Genomic DNA, 15,942 nt, shown 5'->3' on the forward strand with positions numbered 1-15,942 from the left:
TTAAGCAGCAAGGCCAGAGAAGTAGAACCCTGATCTCCAAAATACCAGCTCTGACAGTTAGGACATCCCCAGCTCCATCAACTACCAGCTAAGAGCATCTAGGGAGGAATCTTATCTTGTTTGTCCCTTAAATGTCTTGTTTGTATGATGGCCCTTGTAGAATCTGTCCTGAAATATTACTGAGAAATTAATGAAACATGTAAAATACTTGATTTGTTGGCAGTTCCATGGTGCTATAGACTTGTATAAATCTAAGGCTAGCAATGCCTAGAGAGAATACATAAAATTATGCCATCTAAGGCAATTTCACCTATAGTCACTTGAGGAGCTCATGGGACACTGACTATCTTGTCAACTAGACATTATGCATGGTGCTGCCCTGGCCCACTGGTGCATCAGTGTGGTTGAACTCAGATCAAGAAAAAGGATCAAGAGGAAACAGAAGAAGGAACAAGGAAAAACAAAAACTGTCTCAGATAGGAAAAAAGAAGGGCATTAAACAAAGGTTGGAATCATCCTGCTTGTTGGCTTGGTCTTTCCATAGCTTGTCTTACCCAGCAACTCCATGGTTCTTTTTACCCTATGAGAGCTATGTGGTTACTTTAGCAATGGGGCATTAACCTCCAAGGCAAATATCACCTATCACTGACATATTTTCAGAACATGTCTATTGTGAGAACATGTTTCTTGCCCAATCACTTACGATTCTGCTTACTGGATACTCCTTTTCACAGAAATCAACTTCTCTTGTGCTTAGCTAGTTGTTAACATAACTGTGATATGTTTATTGTGGTGATTGCTTTTTTATATTTATTTAATTAAATCTAGTAAAGTACAAGACATATCATTCAAAGGCTACAATGAGTGAAGTTTGTCAAACCATCTCCAAGAAGGTGACCATTAACCATCCTGATAATCTCCTCATTTCTGTCTGCATCTACCTTGGGAATTCTTGTGCATCCAATAATCAAGTTCCGATTTATTTTCCCAAAGGAAGGTCATTTTAATTATGGTTTTAACTTATTTTCTGGCTGTTGCTGAAAAGCCACAAATGTAGAGGAAACAACTTTTATTTAAGTCTGCTGCCAAAAGAAACAGAGTAAGCAGGAGACATGAATTATGAGTGAAACAAAATGCTTAGATCAAATCTCCTTTCCATTCCAAGTATGAAATGTATGGCTCAAGTCTCTGCTCTAAGGCAGCAGATTTCAAATAGCTCTGGCGCAGATGGATGACAGCCAAGCCAACAGATGCCATCCTGGACCATTTTAATTATGGCTTTAACATATATGTGTGTTTATATATATTATATATTATGTATATCCTTTGATACATATTATATCCTTTGATGACTACAGATGAAATAAAATGGAGGCTATGTAGGCTTATTATTAGCCCATGCAATGAGTATTTTGTAACGGGAAAATGATCTCTCAGCAATATGCATTAGTACAAAAATTCACAATTTGAATATTTTAAGTCTCACAAAACCTACCCAGAGGTACTTGTCTGTTCAAAGATTTTATTTGGAAATAGAGGTAAATCTCATGGAATAGGTTGATTATAAGCCATTACCTTAGGTTTATGTGTAGGACACTCACTTTGTTGCTAGGAAGGCTGCATAATTTCACCCCTACCTGTCTCTCCTGATATCCAATCTATACTGCCACTCTTTCTGCAAATCCACTTATACCCAAGATCTGACCAGAAATGAAGTGCCATAATTTGAGAAAATAAAATGTGTAAAGGAATATTCTTTTCATAATTTGAGTAAACTACTTAGATGCTTCCACTTACCAAGTGATTGAGCCTATAGACTCCTTTTACCTGAGAGTCTATAATTTTGTACAATAATTTTTAGCTTCTTGGGGGCATATAACTATTTGGGGTTTTGAAGGAGAGTCATGAAATGTCACATCTGAAGGCAAACTTTCTAGACAGCATAAGCAAAAGTTGGAATAAAAAAATATCTGGAGTGATCTTGATGGGTATCAAGACTACTTCTACTACCATTTCAAAGCACGGCCACAGACTCAGCCACTATTAACAGTCAACTTACTCTTCCTTGCTTCTTGCCAGAGAAATCACTCCTGGTAACTCAGATCCTTCTCTCTCAAATTCTGCACTCATGCTCCCTGCCCACTTCTTATTCCATGGTGCCTGCTACTTGAGAGTCCCTCAGAAAATATGATGATCAATAGGCCCGCAAAGAAAGTCCCAGAGGCAAGAAACTTCCCACAATCATTGAAAGAAAGTTCTGTCCATCACTATTTGTTCTGTATAAGTATTGTACTTGTATTAGGCTTAGGGCACATATACATAAGGCCAATCAATAGCAAGTTTTAACATGTGATCTGACTACATGTTCCACTTGATGTTTCTCATAATATTTTTCATAAAACAAAGCAGCAACTGTCTATCACTTAAATGCTTATCGAGAGGAGGTGGGAGCATATGATGAAAAGGAAAGAATAAGCTATAAATTTATTTATTTGTAAGGCAAAACAGAATGACACACTAATATGAAAAGATGAAAAAGTATAAACGCCTGTCATTTTAACAATGAACTTACATGTGTATATGATGTTTCTGTCTAATGTTTAACTCTATATAGACACAGGGCGAAGTGGGGAAACATCACACCAGCAAAGCACTAAGGACTCTATGAGGGAGGGAGCTAAAAGCTAAGCTCAATTCTTGCTCTATGTACTAGTTGTAAACTAGCAGAAGCCAAGATGATAAACCTTTGTAGACAGCACAACATAGAAGGCTCACTTAGGAAAGCCCTGGGAACTATCAAATGAACCTCGATGGTATCAAGAACAAATATATATTGGAGAGGTTAAAAAAAAATAAAACAAGAATGCAAGAAGCATGTTGCCAAAGATGAATTCACAACTTAAGTCATGGTCCTGAAGCGCTCTTTACTGGAGCATTTCCTTTTCTTAGTAAATGATGGCCTCAAGGGAACTCAAGAGGGAAATCCTTCCCTTCTACTCAGACAAGATAATCAAAATTCACATGAGCAGCATGATGCCAGAAGAGGATTAACACTGAATAAGCCACAATCTTGATTTAACACAACCTTCATGAGCAACCCATTATGGGCAATGCTATTTCCATTGTGTAAATTTCTCTCTGTGTCCTCACCAAACACCTGGCAAACAGGAATCATGGATTCAGAGCTATCCTCTGGTGCAATATGGAAAATGACTCAGGTTAGAGGAGAAAGAAAGGTGGGCAAATTCTCTGACAAGGGGTTAGGTATTAGTTATCAGGCAGAATTGAAGTTCATAGAAATGCATGTGTGTTCATGTGTTTCTGAAATCCATCTAGTATTAATTATATGTAACTAATACAGTTCTTCTCTGAACAACTACTTGGCAGGCATATGCAAATGCTGCTCTTAATTTATATTTAATTATGCATAACTAATGCACACAGCATTCCTGTTACACACTCCAGTAGGTTATGCAATTAGGCAATATGCACCTAGCATTTAAGTATACCTGGAATGTGAATGAGATTCTTCTTCCACAGAAACTGAACAGAAGTTCTTTGAGCTGGGAATCGGTGCTTCATTTCGTAAGGTTCAGTCCACGATCACATTTCTCTAATGTGTCTCTTACCCATCCACCCTTCCTTCTTTCTTAATTCCCCATTGTCTATACATCCATACACCTATTTCTTTTTTTCTTTTTGAAGATATTTTCATTTTACATGTTTGAATTTATCCAACAAAGTAACCAGCTGTCATGTGATATTTTCATGCATATTTTATTTGGGTGGACTCTCTGGCCCTCTCTCCCCTCATCTCCCTCTTTCCCACTACACTTTGGCCTCTGTTCCTCTTTTCCTCTTTGTTCTATTATTCCTCATTCTCTTTTTCTGAGAACTTCTCTTTCCCCTACCTATTTATGGTTTCCTGGCCTTGACCCATGTATACCCCTGCCCAGACACGCCCATTTAACAATTAGAAGCTAGGATCTAGATATGAGCAAGACCACACATTACTTGTCTCTCTGAGCATTATATGTACATATACACACAGACACACACATATATGAGCAATACACATGTATGATATATAGACAGATAATGATTGCTGTGAATCAATAAAATCATATAGATTGTATAACAATATATACCTTACTTAATATAGTGTTTCCCAGTCCCATTTATTTTCCTGAAATTTTCATAATGTTTTCTTAATTGACTCTTAAAGGGTCACCTGAATAAATACATTTTGCACTTACTATTGAATGCTATAATAATCAATAGAACTAGTCAAGTAAAACTGACAGAGTTGAACTGTTTATAGGGAGAAATGCTGAGACTTGAGTCACACATGAAATGTTTTTTAAACCTAAGTACACTCGGCTTTCTTGAATACATCTGGCCACAGCTGTAGCCGTCTTTATGCTTCCTACCTGTGCTTTCTCCAGTTTCTTTCTTTCTCCTTCTCCTTTCCTCCCCTAGATGCCACAGCCACCCTGGGCCCTCACCGTGTCCTAAGCAGAAATACAATGTTTTCAGGGACTCTTGGGCTCTACACTGCTGACATCTGAGGGTGGATAAAACTTTGCTATAGGAGACATTCCTGCACTGGATTCATATATATTCAGTGGCTTCTATTCAATGGATTCCAAGAGATATCTACAGGCATTGCTAAATGCCTTATACTGGTATCAGAAATCTTCCTTAGTTAAAAATTGTGGCAATAATTCAACCATGAAAGGAAAACAAACACCATTTAAAAAGTTTCTTCCTGAGCTTTGCCCTTTGGTGGATTAAGACAAATCAATTCCGACTTGCAAACTGGTTTCATTTTACACCAAAACAATCTACTCCCTCTTCATTTCATGACTCGAGGCAAAATGGACATTATTTCCAAGAAAGAAAAGAAGTTATTATATAACAGATGGCCTCAAGAAGCATCATTTATCAAATAAAATCTAAATTTACTTATACACCCCAGTTTATGTGCCAATATGAAGAAGACATGAACCTGCATACAGTAGATTTGGCAGTTATAAATTACACTAGATGCCATTAGCGTGGAGGGACTTTATATTTTGGTTTCAGAGATGGGTGTGCTGGAACTTTCAGCAGACTATGAACAGCCAGCACATTCTTGCATGTCTCACACTGTCTTGTTAGGTTAATGTGAGCTGTCACTTCTGAGCCCCATGCTTTGCTGGCAGTTCACTGTAACTTTGGAAAGAAAAGCAAGGGAAGGTGTAATTGGTGACAGCTGCCATGTGGCTCACTAACAAGGCACCATGGCACATGCGCATCTCTGAGAGGCTTTTTGCTTGTTTGTTTTCTGTCTAAAAAATCAAAAGAAAAAAAGGTCAACTAAAACCCCAGCTAGCAATCAGTGGCCTAACAAGAATCTGCCAGGTTGCTCTGATTTACTGGTGGTGTATCTGTTCTCCCTCTCATATGGAAGAAAGTGTATTAGAGAGTATTTGAGACAGTCTGCAGTTCTGTTTCCTAAAGCCTCCTCCATTACCAAGACCCACCGATAGTCTGGATATTCTGATATTGCAGTTTCGGTGTAAGGAAACAAAGTTCAGTATTAAATTCCCCATCAATGGTCTGTCATGCTCTACATAAAAAAGAGTGGCACCAGCCCCATGTATTTTATCTGCTCTTTGGAGAAATGCAGTAGTCAGTGCACAGCACAAGAGCACCTGACACTGTTCCCTGCTCCTGGCTCTTCTCAGCAGTCTATGGGTGGCTCTCAGATGTCACCTTCTCCTCGCCCAGCAGCACTCTGCTGCTCGGGTCAGTTTCTATGGCTCTTTATGACTGGTCATTTTCCCATCTTGTGTTCTGTCTTTGGCTGATGAGAACATACAGAATGGTGGAGAAGCCTCTTGAGCATCTAAGCTAGTCCCAGACGATATCTAACCAGCCATTCACCACTCATTTGCTCAGGACTCCCCCACACTTCCCATCTCTGAGCCTGAGACTTTGAGTGGGTTTCACTATTCATATTTCCAATTTATTATTGCTCACAAAACCTCTTGGATTCTTACAGGTTCAAGAGCAATGTGACTGAATGCAGAAGTCTTTATTCAACATCCTTTTAATACATTCCTCCCCTGATAATCTCAATAAAATGTGAAAGTTCATCTCTTGCCTCTACCTGTTCACCTTTGCTGTTTGAGAGAACCCTCCTTGTGCTAGGGTAATTCTAGTAAATTTTCTCATTGTGTGTGTCTCTTTCACTGTCTTTGTCTCTTACACACACACCACACACACGCACACATACATACACACACACATACATACACGCACACATACATACACACACACATACACACACGCACACACACATACACACACACATACATACACGTACACACATACACACATATACATACACGTGCATGAACATGCACACATGTACACATATACAAACATATACATGTGCATGCTAGGAGAAGATCCTGGCCTTCTTCATTACCCAAAGTTCCCTCATTTCTAACTCTCTGTTCCTTCACTTAGCATGATAAGGGAAGGTTGGTATTGATGCCCTGGTACTCATCCTGGATCACTGTCCTTGTTAGTATTGATGCCCTGATACTCATCCTGAATCACCATGCTTGTTATTCTCTATGCTCAGTGCACAAAAGCTTTTGATGTGACATTTATAACACAGCATTGATGACACCACGATTTGACTTGAATACAACTCATAAAGTACAAAAACACTTTGAAAAAGCCATTGATATTTTTCTATGTTGTCATTAGTTCACAGTAAATTTGACAAAAAACCACTATCATATCCTAGAGTGTCACTTATCCTTAATCCATGTAGATTCAAAGTGGCATAAAGAAGGCATGGTTTCAAAAGACCCATGTTAAACACTCATACATCAAAATGACAATAGTCTACATGACAGTATGTCATTAGTACATGAGTTTCTTAAAACGTGTTAGGATCAGTGCTTAAAGTATTTTTGCAAAATTGGAAAAGTTCAAAATTTCTAAGAGGAAAAATTAGAAACCTTTGTTAAAACAATAGACTTTCTTTAGTCTAATTCCCAATACTAACTGTAAGCTATCAATTTCGGCCTACAAAAGCTGGTAAATTTTTATTTAAAATGTTGATATAAAGCATCCTAGAGTGGTTCTATGGTTCATTATCTTAGTGTCAGCTTAAGACTTCTTGCAATCACAGCCAGATGTGATGGAATATTCTGGAATAGTAGGCCATGGTTTAGACATAAATACACAAATAAAAACACCAAGGCCATCCCTGTCTTGTAGTCTAAAGATCAAGCACTGACTTGGTTGAGGGTTCAGAGTAGATCTCAACAGGCGAAGACTGTTACCCAGGCCACAACTTTCAAGGTATTCTTTAATCTATGGCTGTTACTATTTACATAAAAATATGGTATACTGGAATTTTCAAGTTCAGAAAAATAAGCACTTAAACCCATGTGAACTAAATGAGGGCCTGTACAGTCACAGCACTGTATTTCCCAATGCCACTGATGCCACTCGATCATAGTGAGTGTATGTGCACTCTGTGGTAACCACGCAATGAGATGCATTTCCCATGGTATGTCCTCATTATGCAACCAAGTCAGCGTCTAACTTCCCTGTCATATGGGGACATAAAATGATCTACAGAACTCTCATTTGGAGTAGTTGTTGAAAAGTTATGATTCTTATACAGCCTTTTCAGCATGAAGGGACAGTGGTTTAGAGAGAAAGAGTCAGCTAGTGAGAACTGTAGAGGGCCCTCCCAGTAATCTGGGCGATTACTGTGGACCGAGTCTATCACATCTGAGAAACTGAGTGGATTAAATGACGTTGAAGGAGATGTGAGTATCACAAGAAGGTCAGAGAGCAGGGAAGAGACTGCACTTCCACAGCAAAGCAGCTAAGGATAACACTTGGTTTCCCTGATAGTGGTCCTATCAGATTCCATCCAGTGGACAGATATGGCAGAAGCCCATTTTATTATAACACTTAAGGTCAATGCTATAGAAAGTAGGGCATCTCTCCTCTGAGTGTGAAGGAAGCCACCTGGAACCACAACAGTCTCTAGCCCAGAGATGAAATTATTAGAAAAAGAGCAAACCAGAAAGATAGCAGGGAAATGGAGAGTGAACCATAACTGACGGATATGTAGAACCCCATGTTGATCTAGCGTTTTGCTTACGTGACCCAATATGTACTTTCCCTGCTAACTCACTTGAGTTGAGATCTCTGGTATATGTAACTAATAGCACTCCATTTTGGTAATTTTTCTTCCAAATTATCTGAGAGAAGACCTACGATATGGATTTATACTAGACTAGAACAGTACTAAGTCAGGAAAATGCAAAGTAATCAGAATACTACTTCATTGGGTTCTTTATAGATTAAGCCTACCCTAGGATAATATGTGGACTTCAAATTTCACATGTAGTTTAAGAGGGGATTCAGCTGTCTGGACAGGAAAGAAGGAAGAAAGGGGAGGAAGAGAGGGAGGGAAAGAAAGATGGGAGGAAGGAAGGAAGGAAGGAAGGAAGGAAGGAAGGAAGGAAGGAAGGAACAAAGGAAAGAAGGAAGTAGGGAAGGAAAGAAGGAAGGAGAGAAGAAGGGAGGGAGGGAAGGATGGACAGACAGAGAGAGAAACAATTATGAGTTACCTGGTAATGAACTCTCTGTGACCCAGAAGAAACTGACTGCAAGTCCTAATGAAAAAATTAGGGGGAAAAATACCTTGCAGTTAGATTGAACAGCTATTCCATATCCCACCCCACCCCAAAGAATCCCCAATTTAATGTCATCACACTCAACTGAAAGTATCTTAGTTCTTCGAGGTTGTCCAATGAAGTTCATGCCAGCAATAACTATAATAATAAACGCATACTAACTGGGACTGAGAGAAGATGGGTCATTTGTGTTTTACAACTAAGGTTAGTAATGTTATACTAAGTGGAAATCCGATTTCATTTGTATCTAAACTCTCTGGTTCATGGAGAAATCCTCTTGGGCAACCTTAAATGCCCAGAATATATCTTATAGTAAGTATGTGCTACCATACACCTACAAGATGCTCAGCAACAGGCGTTTTCCTAAACCTCAATCAGGAAATAGTAATCACGGACCACGTCCATGTCTTCACGAAGAGGTTGACCAGAGTGAAGGGAAATGGGCCTTTCCCAGCAGAAGCTGAAGCCAGATACCTTTATACAGTCTGATGACTAAGTTATCCCCACGGTCACAAGCCTCAGGCTGCCTTGCTAATGAGCATGTGGATGTCCTGTGCAATGTCAGCAGCTCTGGGTACCTCTGTCCTTTCACCTGCTTCCCACAGGGGCATGTCATTCAGCTCCGTGACCATGTTACTTTTAAAGCTTCTCTTTCCTACTTGATAATCCGTTTTCTTTTTTTCCTTCTAAACCTACTTTTAGTTGAATATTAGTGTGATAGGTGGTTAAGCTAATTTTCAATAAAGTCAACTAATCAGCCACGTGTTTTTGCCACTGTGGAGTACTGCCTAGTCACTTGAGTATTAATATTTTAAAAATAAAGACATGTGGTATCAGTTATGAGTCATTTTGTTTCAAAAGATTTTATTGTACTGGTATTTAGGTCTCTGTAGCTCTGTGTGTACGTGCACATGTGTGTGTGTGCCCACGGAAACTAGAGGATGTCAGATCTCTCAGAGCTGGAGTTATAGGTGGCTGTGAGTCATATACAGTGGATGCTGGGACCTGAACACCAGTCCTCTGGAAGACCAGGAAAGGTTCTTAAATAGCAAGTCATCTCTCCAGTCCATAAATCACTTTTTTTAAAAAAATACACATTTAACATATAACATTCCACAGAAAATGAAGTCTTGTTTTGAAAAAATGAGATACTATGGGTTCTTTAAACTTAGATTAGGACCCAAGCTGCATGCTAAAACATTCACAGATATTTTACTCTTTACATAAGAATAGTTACACAAAGCCACGTTAAAAATATGTAAACAAAGCCACAATTATAAATTTTACTGACTTTGTCATTCATGGTAGTATTCAAATTTTGGCATTTATACCTAAATACCTTTTGATTTATAATTACATCTCTATCCTTAAGAATTATACAAATAAAATTAATTTTCAGAACTATCAGTATGTGTTTCCTACCTAAATTAATTTCTAGTTATATGTGATATAACATTTAAGGACAAATGGCCACAGGTTAGAGAAGCATCAGCTTCACTTATAATTCATTTGTGCTTATTTGTGCATTATGTGTTGAATGGAAGGGCGTTGTTGCTCTAGGAGAATCAGCACCATTTGAGGAAAGAGATGCTGATGGGAACGGATGTCTTCCATCTGGAAGCAATGATGGAGAGCTGTTTGTGCCTCCACTACTCCTGGGATGGAGAGAGTTGCCCACCCCAACCTGCCATACTTACATATATACGCCATTTTGACAAAATAACCAACAGTGATTGTAATGAGTGTGGGTCCCCTGACTTTGCTGGCACAGGACAAACTTATAAGAAGGCCATACATGAGATTTGCTTCCTTCCTGTTTCTCAGTGGCAAGAGTAGATGAATGGAAAATGTATACAGATCAACAAAGTATCCATTTGGTTCTGATAACTTTCCTTTAATAAGAAGCTTCTCTTTCCCGTAGAAAAAGTTTCATTAAAAAAAAAAAATCCAGACTTCTCTGACAGAAGTCTGTATCGAGTAGCCTCTAAGTTCTAAGTTCTTTCATTATTTATTAGGTCTTTTGAAACTCTGAATAGCTAAAAATATAGAGCTGTGTAGCCTGTCAAGAAGGCAAAATCTCCAAGCTACAGTATAGCCATGGAACACACCAAGTCATCAGTACCTATAGTTAACCAGCAGGTCTTCTCCCATAGCAACCAGCAGAGGAAAGTAACAGTAGAAACGGGACGGTGTATGCCTAAAGGACAAGATCATGCTGCCATTTCATCTCGTGTATCCTTTTAGAAATATGCACACACATATGTATAAGTAAGTGTATTCGTGTATATGAATATGTGTGTACATGTATACATATATATGTATAATGTGTATATGTGTATATATGAATATATATAATTATACATATATATGTATATAGCAGGTAATTGTTTATTTAAGGGAAATCTGAAGAGAATAAATAATAAGATAAACCAACTCACCTCCTGTAGGCGGTCTATGTACATACGGCAAGTCTCCAAATCACAGTCTCCACGAACAACTAGAATACCCAGAGGGATGGCTGAGGATGGAGGAAAGAAGAAAAATCTAAAATGACATGTATGGTCTTTAGACTGACATAAATGTGCTTCTCATGGGTAAAATAGCCTTACAGGTATTCTGTGAATCTGGATACAACCATGAAAAGAAGTGGACTCTACAAAGCTCCCTGGTGGCCTCGGCTTCTTCTTCTTCCCAGCAGGTGTTATATATTTACCTTGTTTGATTCACATTGTCCTTGCCATATGGCTTTTACCTCAGTGTCCCTGATACAAAATACACTGTCTACTAACAACAGGACTGAAGAATTGGACAGCTGCTCGCTGCCAGCTGATAACAGATGCCTGCATCTGAATGGACAGCATGAAAGCACAGCCTGAGGAAGTCATTAATCATTCAGGATTCTGGACACTCACCCTTTTCCCTCCCGAATACAAGAGCCTCATCTTTTGGCATATTTGCAATAGCTTGCTATTTCTAATACTGAAGCTATTCAAACGATGTTGCTTCCTAATGGATCACAGCAAAATTAAATATGTAGAATTGAAGGAGGGAGGGTGGGAGAGGAGGAGGGAGTAAGCATAAGGACATAGGAAGAAAGGATTCTTTAAGGGTACCAGATATAAATCCAGTGATTTTAAAGACATTCAGCATTAAGTGTGGCGACATCAAGGCCTTGGGTAACTTTAAGGAGAAGCCAAGTTATTCATCTATGAAGGTAACAGAAGATGTCACACTGGCTTTACTGAGCAGACCTTTTTTATTTCAAGTATAAATTAATGCTTCAGAAATATTAAAAAAACCTACTTCTCAAAACAAAAAATAAGTACAGTTACAACATTAAATCCATGACTTAACACAAAGTGTCAAACTATCAAATCCATCAGCAAGAAACTAGCAAGCCACTGTATGACTGTGGTGTTCGCAACTGTTAAGTCTTTCATGGATTAAATTTAGCATTAAATCTTCACTGTTAACCAATGAAATTACAAAGCTGGGTGCTATGAAAAATTTTAAAACACAGGATAATATACATTTAGAATGCATAAAAATATCTTGAGGAACTCTTAAAGTACGAAAAGAATAAATAAACAAATAGTAGGCCTGTCATAATTTATACTAACGGTATTTGCTGAAACATGTGGACCCCATTTCATCTTTTATCTGGAAAACAAGTGTGGCTCAAAGTAAAAGAAGCATCTCCTTCCCCAAAACTATTCCCTGGATTGATTTCCTCTAGGCAGAACAGACTAGAGCTATTTCTTTCCTGCAAGCTCCTCAAGTCCTACCTAAATCAATCCTTGGAACATCCATCATCCTATGGGAGCCTGGGAGTGAGTATGAATCCTCTCACACCAAGGATAAGGCTTTCTATAGTCTCTTCCCCAATGTATGAAAGAGAAACGGTAAGAACACAAAAGTATGTATAAAAGGAAGAAGATGAATTAGTGCTCACTCAAACACAAAAAGAAAAGTGTGCCTTTAAGATGCACATCAAAAAGCAGGGAAGTAAAGAACATGTCAGTTGTCCTAACTCACTTTTGGTTATTTTTCAAGAAGCTAAGTGAGCGAGTCAGGAAACCGAGGGTGAAGAAGCCCCTGAGTGCCATACATTTAGGAGAATAATCTCAGGTGACTATGGCCTCCTTCTTTTTGACAATAAAAAATGAATACTAAGAAGTTGTCTTGAGGATTCATCTTCTGATCATCTTGGAGACTTGGACTTGAAAATGTACCAATCAATACTGATTCTACATAACAGGATGAATATTCACTGGGATTTGCGATTTCTAACTAAGCAAAAAGAAAAGAAAAACTAAGCTGCTCTCTTGAATAAAATAATAGATTTAGCACAATTACGTCTCTCTCATCAAAAACACTTCTCAACTACAGTAAAAAAAGGATATAGTAATATCAATAATTAGACAGAAACAAGAAGTGGACCAAAGATTAGTGACTGAGCCGGGGTCCATCAGAGTCCATCCCTATACAGAGTGCGAGATAGATACAAAATATTGAAAATACGCAGCAACATTCAAGGCTGAAATTCCATGGCATATCCTGCAACATCACGCACAGAAAGACAGAACGAACCTGGAAGTAAATTTAAACAGGAACTCTAGCTGAACACAATCAAGGATTGACGTTTTCTCGTAAATGGTCGGATGCTAATACGATTTGAAAAACTCTAAATAAAACATTGATAAGTTATTGCTATTTAATTATTGAAAAATTTCCAATAAAAGTAATTTTTAACTTTCTTTTTGCACATTTTCATACATTTAACTGTATTTGCTGAGTTTAATTTTTATTTTGACTTTGTCTTTCATCTACCATTAGTTTTTATTATGGAAACTAAATTTCCTAATAAATTTTTGAAGACATATCAAAGAGCTCTCAAAGCACAGCAGAAAACAAAGCACTTCAACTGTTGATGGAAGCCTGAATCAGCAAGAGAAACAGTGGATATGATTAACAAAACTTCTGCTGACTCCTGGGCATTTCGAATTTTTCATGCTTAGCTTTGGCTTTATCTGAAACTATTTTAAATGAAAGAAATCCATATGAATGTGTTGGGCCTCCAAATATCAGCATATTATAAAAAAATATTCTCTGTATATCAGGAGACCCTAAAGGGTTGCATCATAATGAAATCACAGTGTGAACGTCAGTAAACATAAAACTCTCTCTAACTCCAAAAAGTTTATAAATGTTTCCCAAAAAGGGAAAAGGAGGAAACATGGGAGGGCGGGGAATGGAAAAGGACAAGATAAAAAGGATGAGAAGGAAAGAGAGAGGGAAAAAAGTCCCTAAGCAACACCGTTTATAGACTCCTCTACAGTCTCGCTATGAGCACCATCAGAAATGTGAGGAACTGGGGGGCAGGGCAGCTGTCGTAGGAGCACTGTGTGCTAGAGGGCTAGACCCCTCATGTTAGGCACCACTGCTATCTAAAAATGGGGGGTAGCTACAATTAGCAGAGTACAGTGACCTAGAATTTCATTCCCTCATAGATAGGTTGCTAAAATCTGTCATCAGGTTATCTATCATTTTGGCATAAGGAAGACTTTTGAAATCTGACAAACCTGTGGGGCAAAGTGTTAGCATATTTGCAAGCGCACACCCAACATTTGTTAAGGTCCAAGGCAAGAATGTTAGACTTGAATTTCATACACCTACACAGGCACGGTTTTGACATAAAGTTCTAGAATTATGAGAATAGACTACACTTTTCTACTTTGTAAACAGACCTTTGCTGATATCTGAAGGAGGCGTCAGAATGAGAATTCTTGTAATCCATGGAGTGCTGGGACAAAGCACACTGATTGTGACCCATAGCCATACCCCATCTCTTTATATCACCGGTCCTGCACATGTGGGTAGTCCAGAACACACCTCAGAATTCTGCACCGTCCACACAAATTCAACCATTCAAGGTCATCCATGCTATGTAACTGTCTCTTAGAGACTGGATCAGAGGAAAAGACATGTAGACATCCGAAGAACAGGCTTAGGACTACTAGGCTAAGAACTGTAAGAACCTAAAGCATAGTCAAGAAAAACAAGGAAATATCTCTCATAACTGGTCAAATGCTAATCCAGCCAATCATGATTTTTAGATTCTAGACAAAATGTCGATAAGTTGCTGCGATTTAATTACTGGAAATTTTGCTGATCAAAATCCATTTTAACTGTAATAATTTTAGTTTATGAGAAATCTAACATAATCCCAGGTAGCAGAGCTTAGCTGGAAAGGGCCACAGGAGGGCGTGCCAAAGCTGGGGGCGGTCTCCTCATATAAACCTAAAGGGAACGCTAACTTGGAATTCTCAAGGATCAGTTTGCCTAGTTCACATAAAGAATCTCAAAATACAAAATCTTTTGCAAGAATCTTGATGTATGTGGCTGTGTGTGTGTGCGTGGGTGGATACACATGAATGTGAGAGTCTGCAGAGGGAAGCAGAGGTCACTGGAGTCCCTGGAGCTGAAGATGCAGGCTGCCTAAAGTACGTACTGGGAGCCAAACCCAGGTCCTTTTAGGAGCAGTAGTTTCAGCTACTGGACCATCTCTCCAGCCTTGGTTCTCATGTTTAACAATGAACAGAAATATAGAAAATGACCAGAAAACTAGGACATCCATCTAACACAAAAGGTAGGGAGTAAAATAAAAAATGAAATCAAATACAAACTGTAAGAAAGAAAAAGCTTTTAAAATATTATCATTTTTATAACTGCAAGGTTTTGAGAAAATGGATATATCAAAGTGAAATCAAAGGATGTTGATGATGTGAAGAAGAGGAAAAGTTTGAAGGGCAGGGCTTCACACAGAAAACAACCAGACATCCAAAGTACTTTGAAAATTTGATGGACTAAATACAGAGCTTAGTCAAATGGTTAGGAGATAAAGTTGAGGCAAAACAAAACAAAACAGCCCAAAACAAAGTGGGGAAGGAGAGCAAAGAAAAGACCAGGAAATCCGGCATCATCTCAAGCACACAAGAAAACAAGGGAATTGTCAGAAAATAAAACATTTATTTCCAAACTAAAAAGATCCATCAAGCATCCAGCACAGTAATGAGATGAATGCACACCATTTTGAATTTTAAGAGCATTGAGAACTTTTGTTTACACCTGTAGACTAACGCTACTCTCAGTCATGAGCAAAGAAGCTTCTCTTGGGTGTAAACAGTAGGGAATGCAGATACTCATGGCTAGCCAAGGTGCT

General features: G+C 38.5%; 1 protein-coding gene across 4 annotated transcripts in view; it reads right to left on the reverse strand.

Annotated features, from left to right (window-relative positions):
• Dgki (diacylglycerol kinase iota) overlaps positions 1-15,942 on the reverse strand; it is a 429,274-nt gene that overhangs the window by 78,417 nt on the left and 334,915 nt on the right. For 2 of the 4 annotated variants that reach the window (XM_028768388.1, XM_028768389.1), the window contains 3 exons: positions 15,277-15,300; positions 11,159-11,264; positions 8,655-8,699 (listed from right to left, as the gene is read on the reverse strand). In XM_028768388.1, coding sequence (XP_028624221.1) covers positions 8,655-8,699; positions 11,159-11,264; positions 15,277-15,300 — 175 coding nt within the window. The remainder of the gene's footprint in view (positions 1-8,654; positions 8,700-11,158; positions 11,265-15,276; positions 15,301-15,942) is intronic. The other 2 variants (XM_028768387.1, XM_028768386.1) reach the window with 1 other exon arrangement.

Source organism: Grammomys surdaster, unplaced genomic scaffold (genome assembly GCF_004785775.1).
Source record: "Grammomys surdaster isolate TR1022 unplaced genomic scaffold, NIH_TR_1.0 186, whole genome shotgun sequence".
NCBI lineage: Eukaryota > Metazoa > Chordata > Mammalia > Rodentia > Muridae > Grammomys > Grammomys surdaster.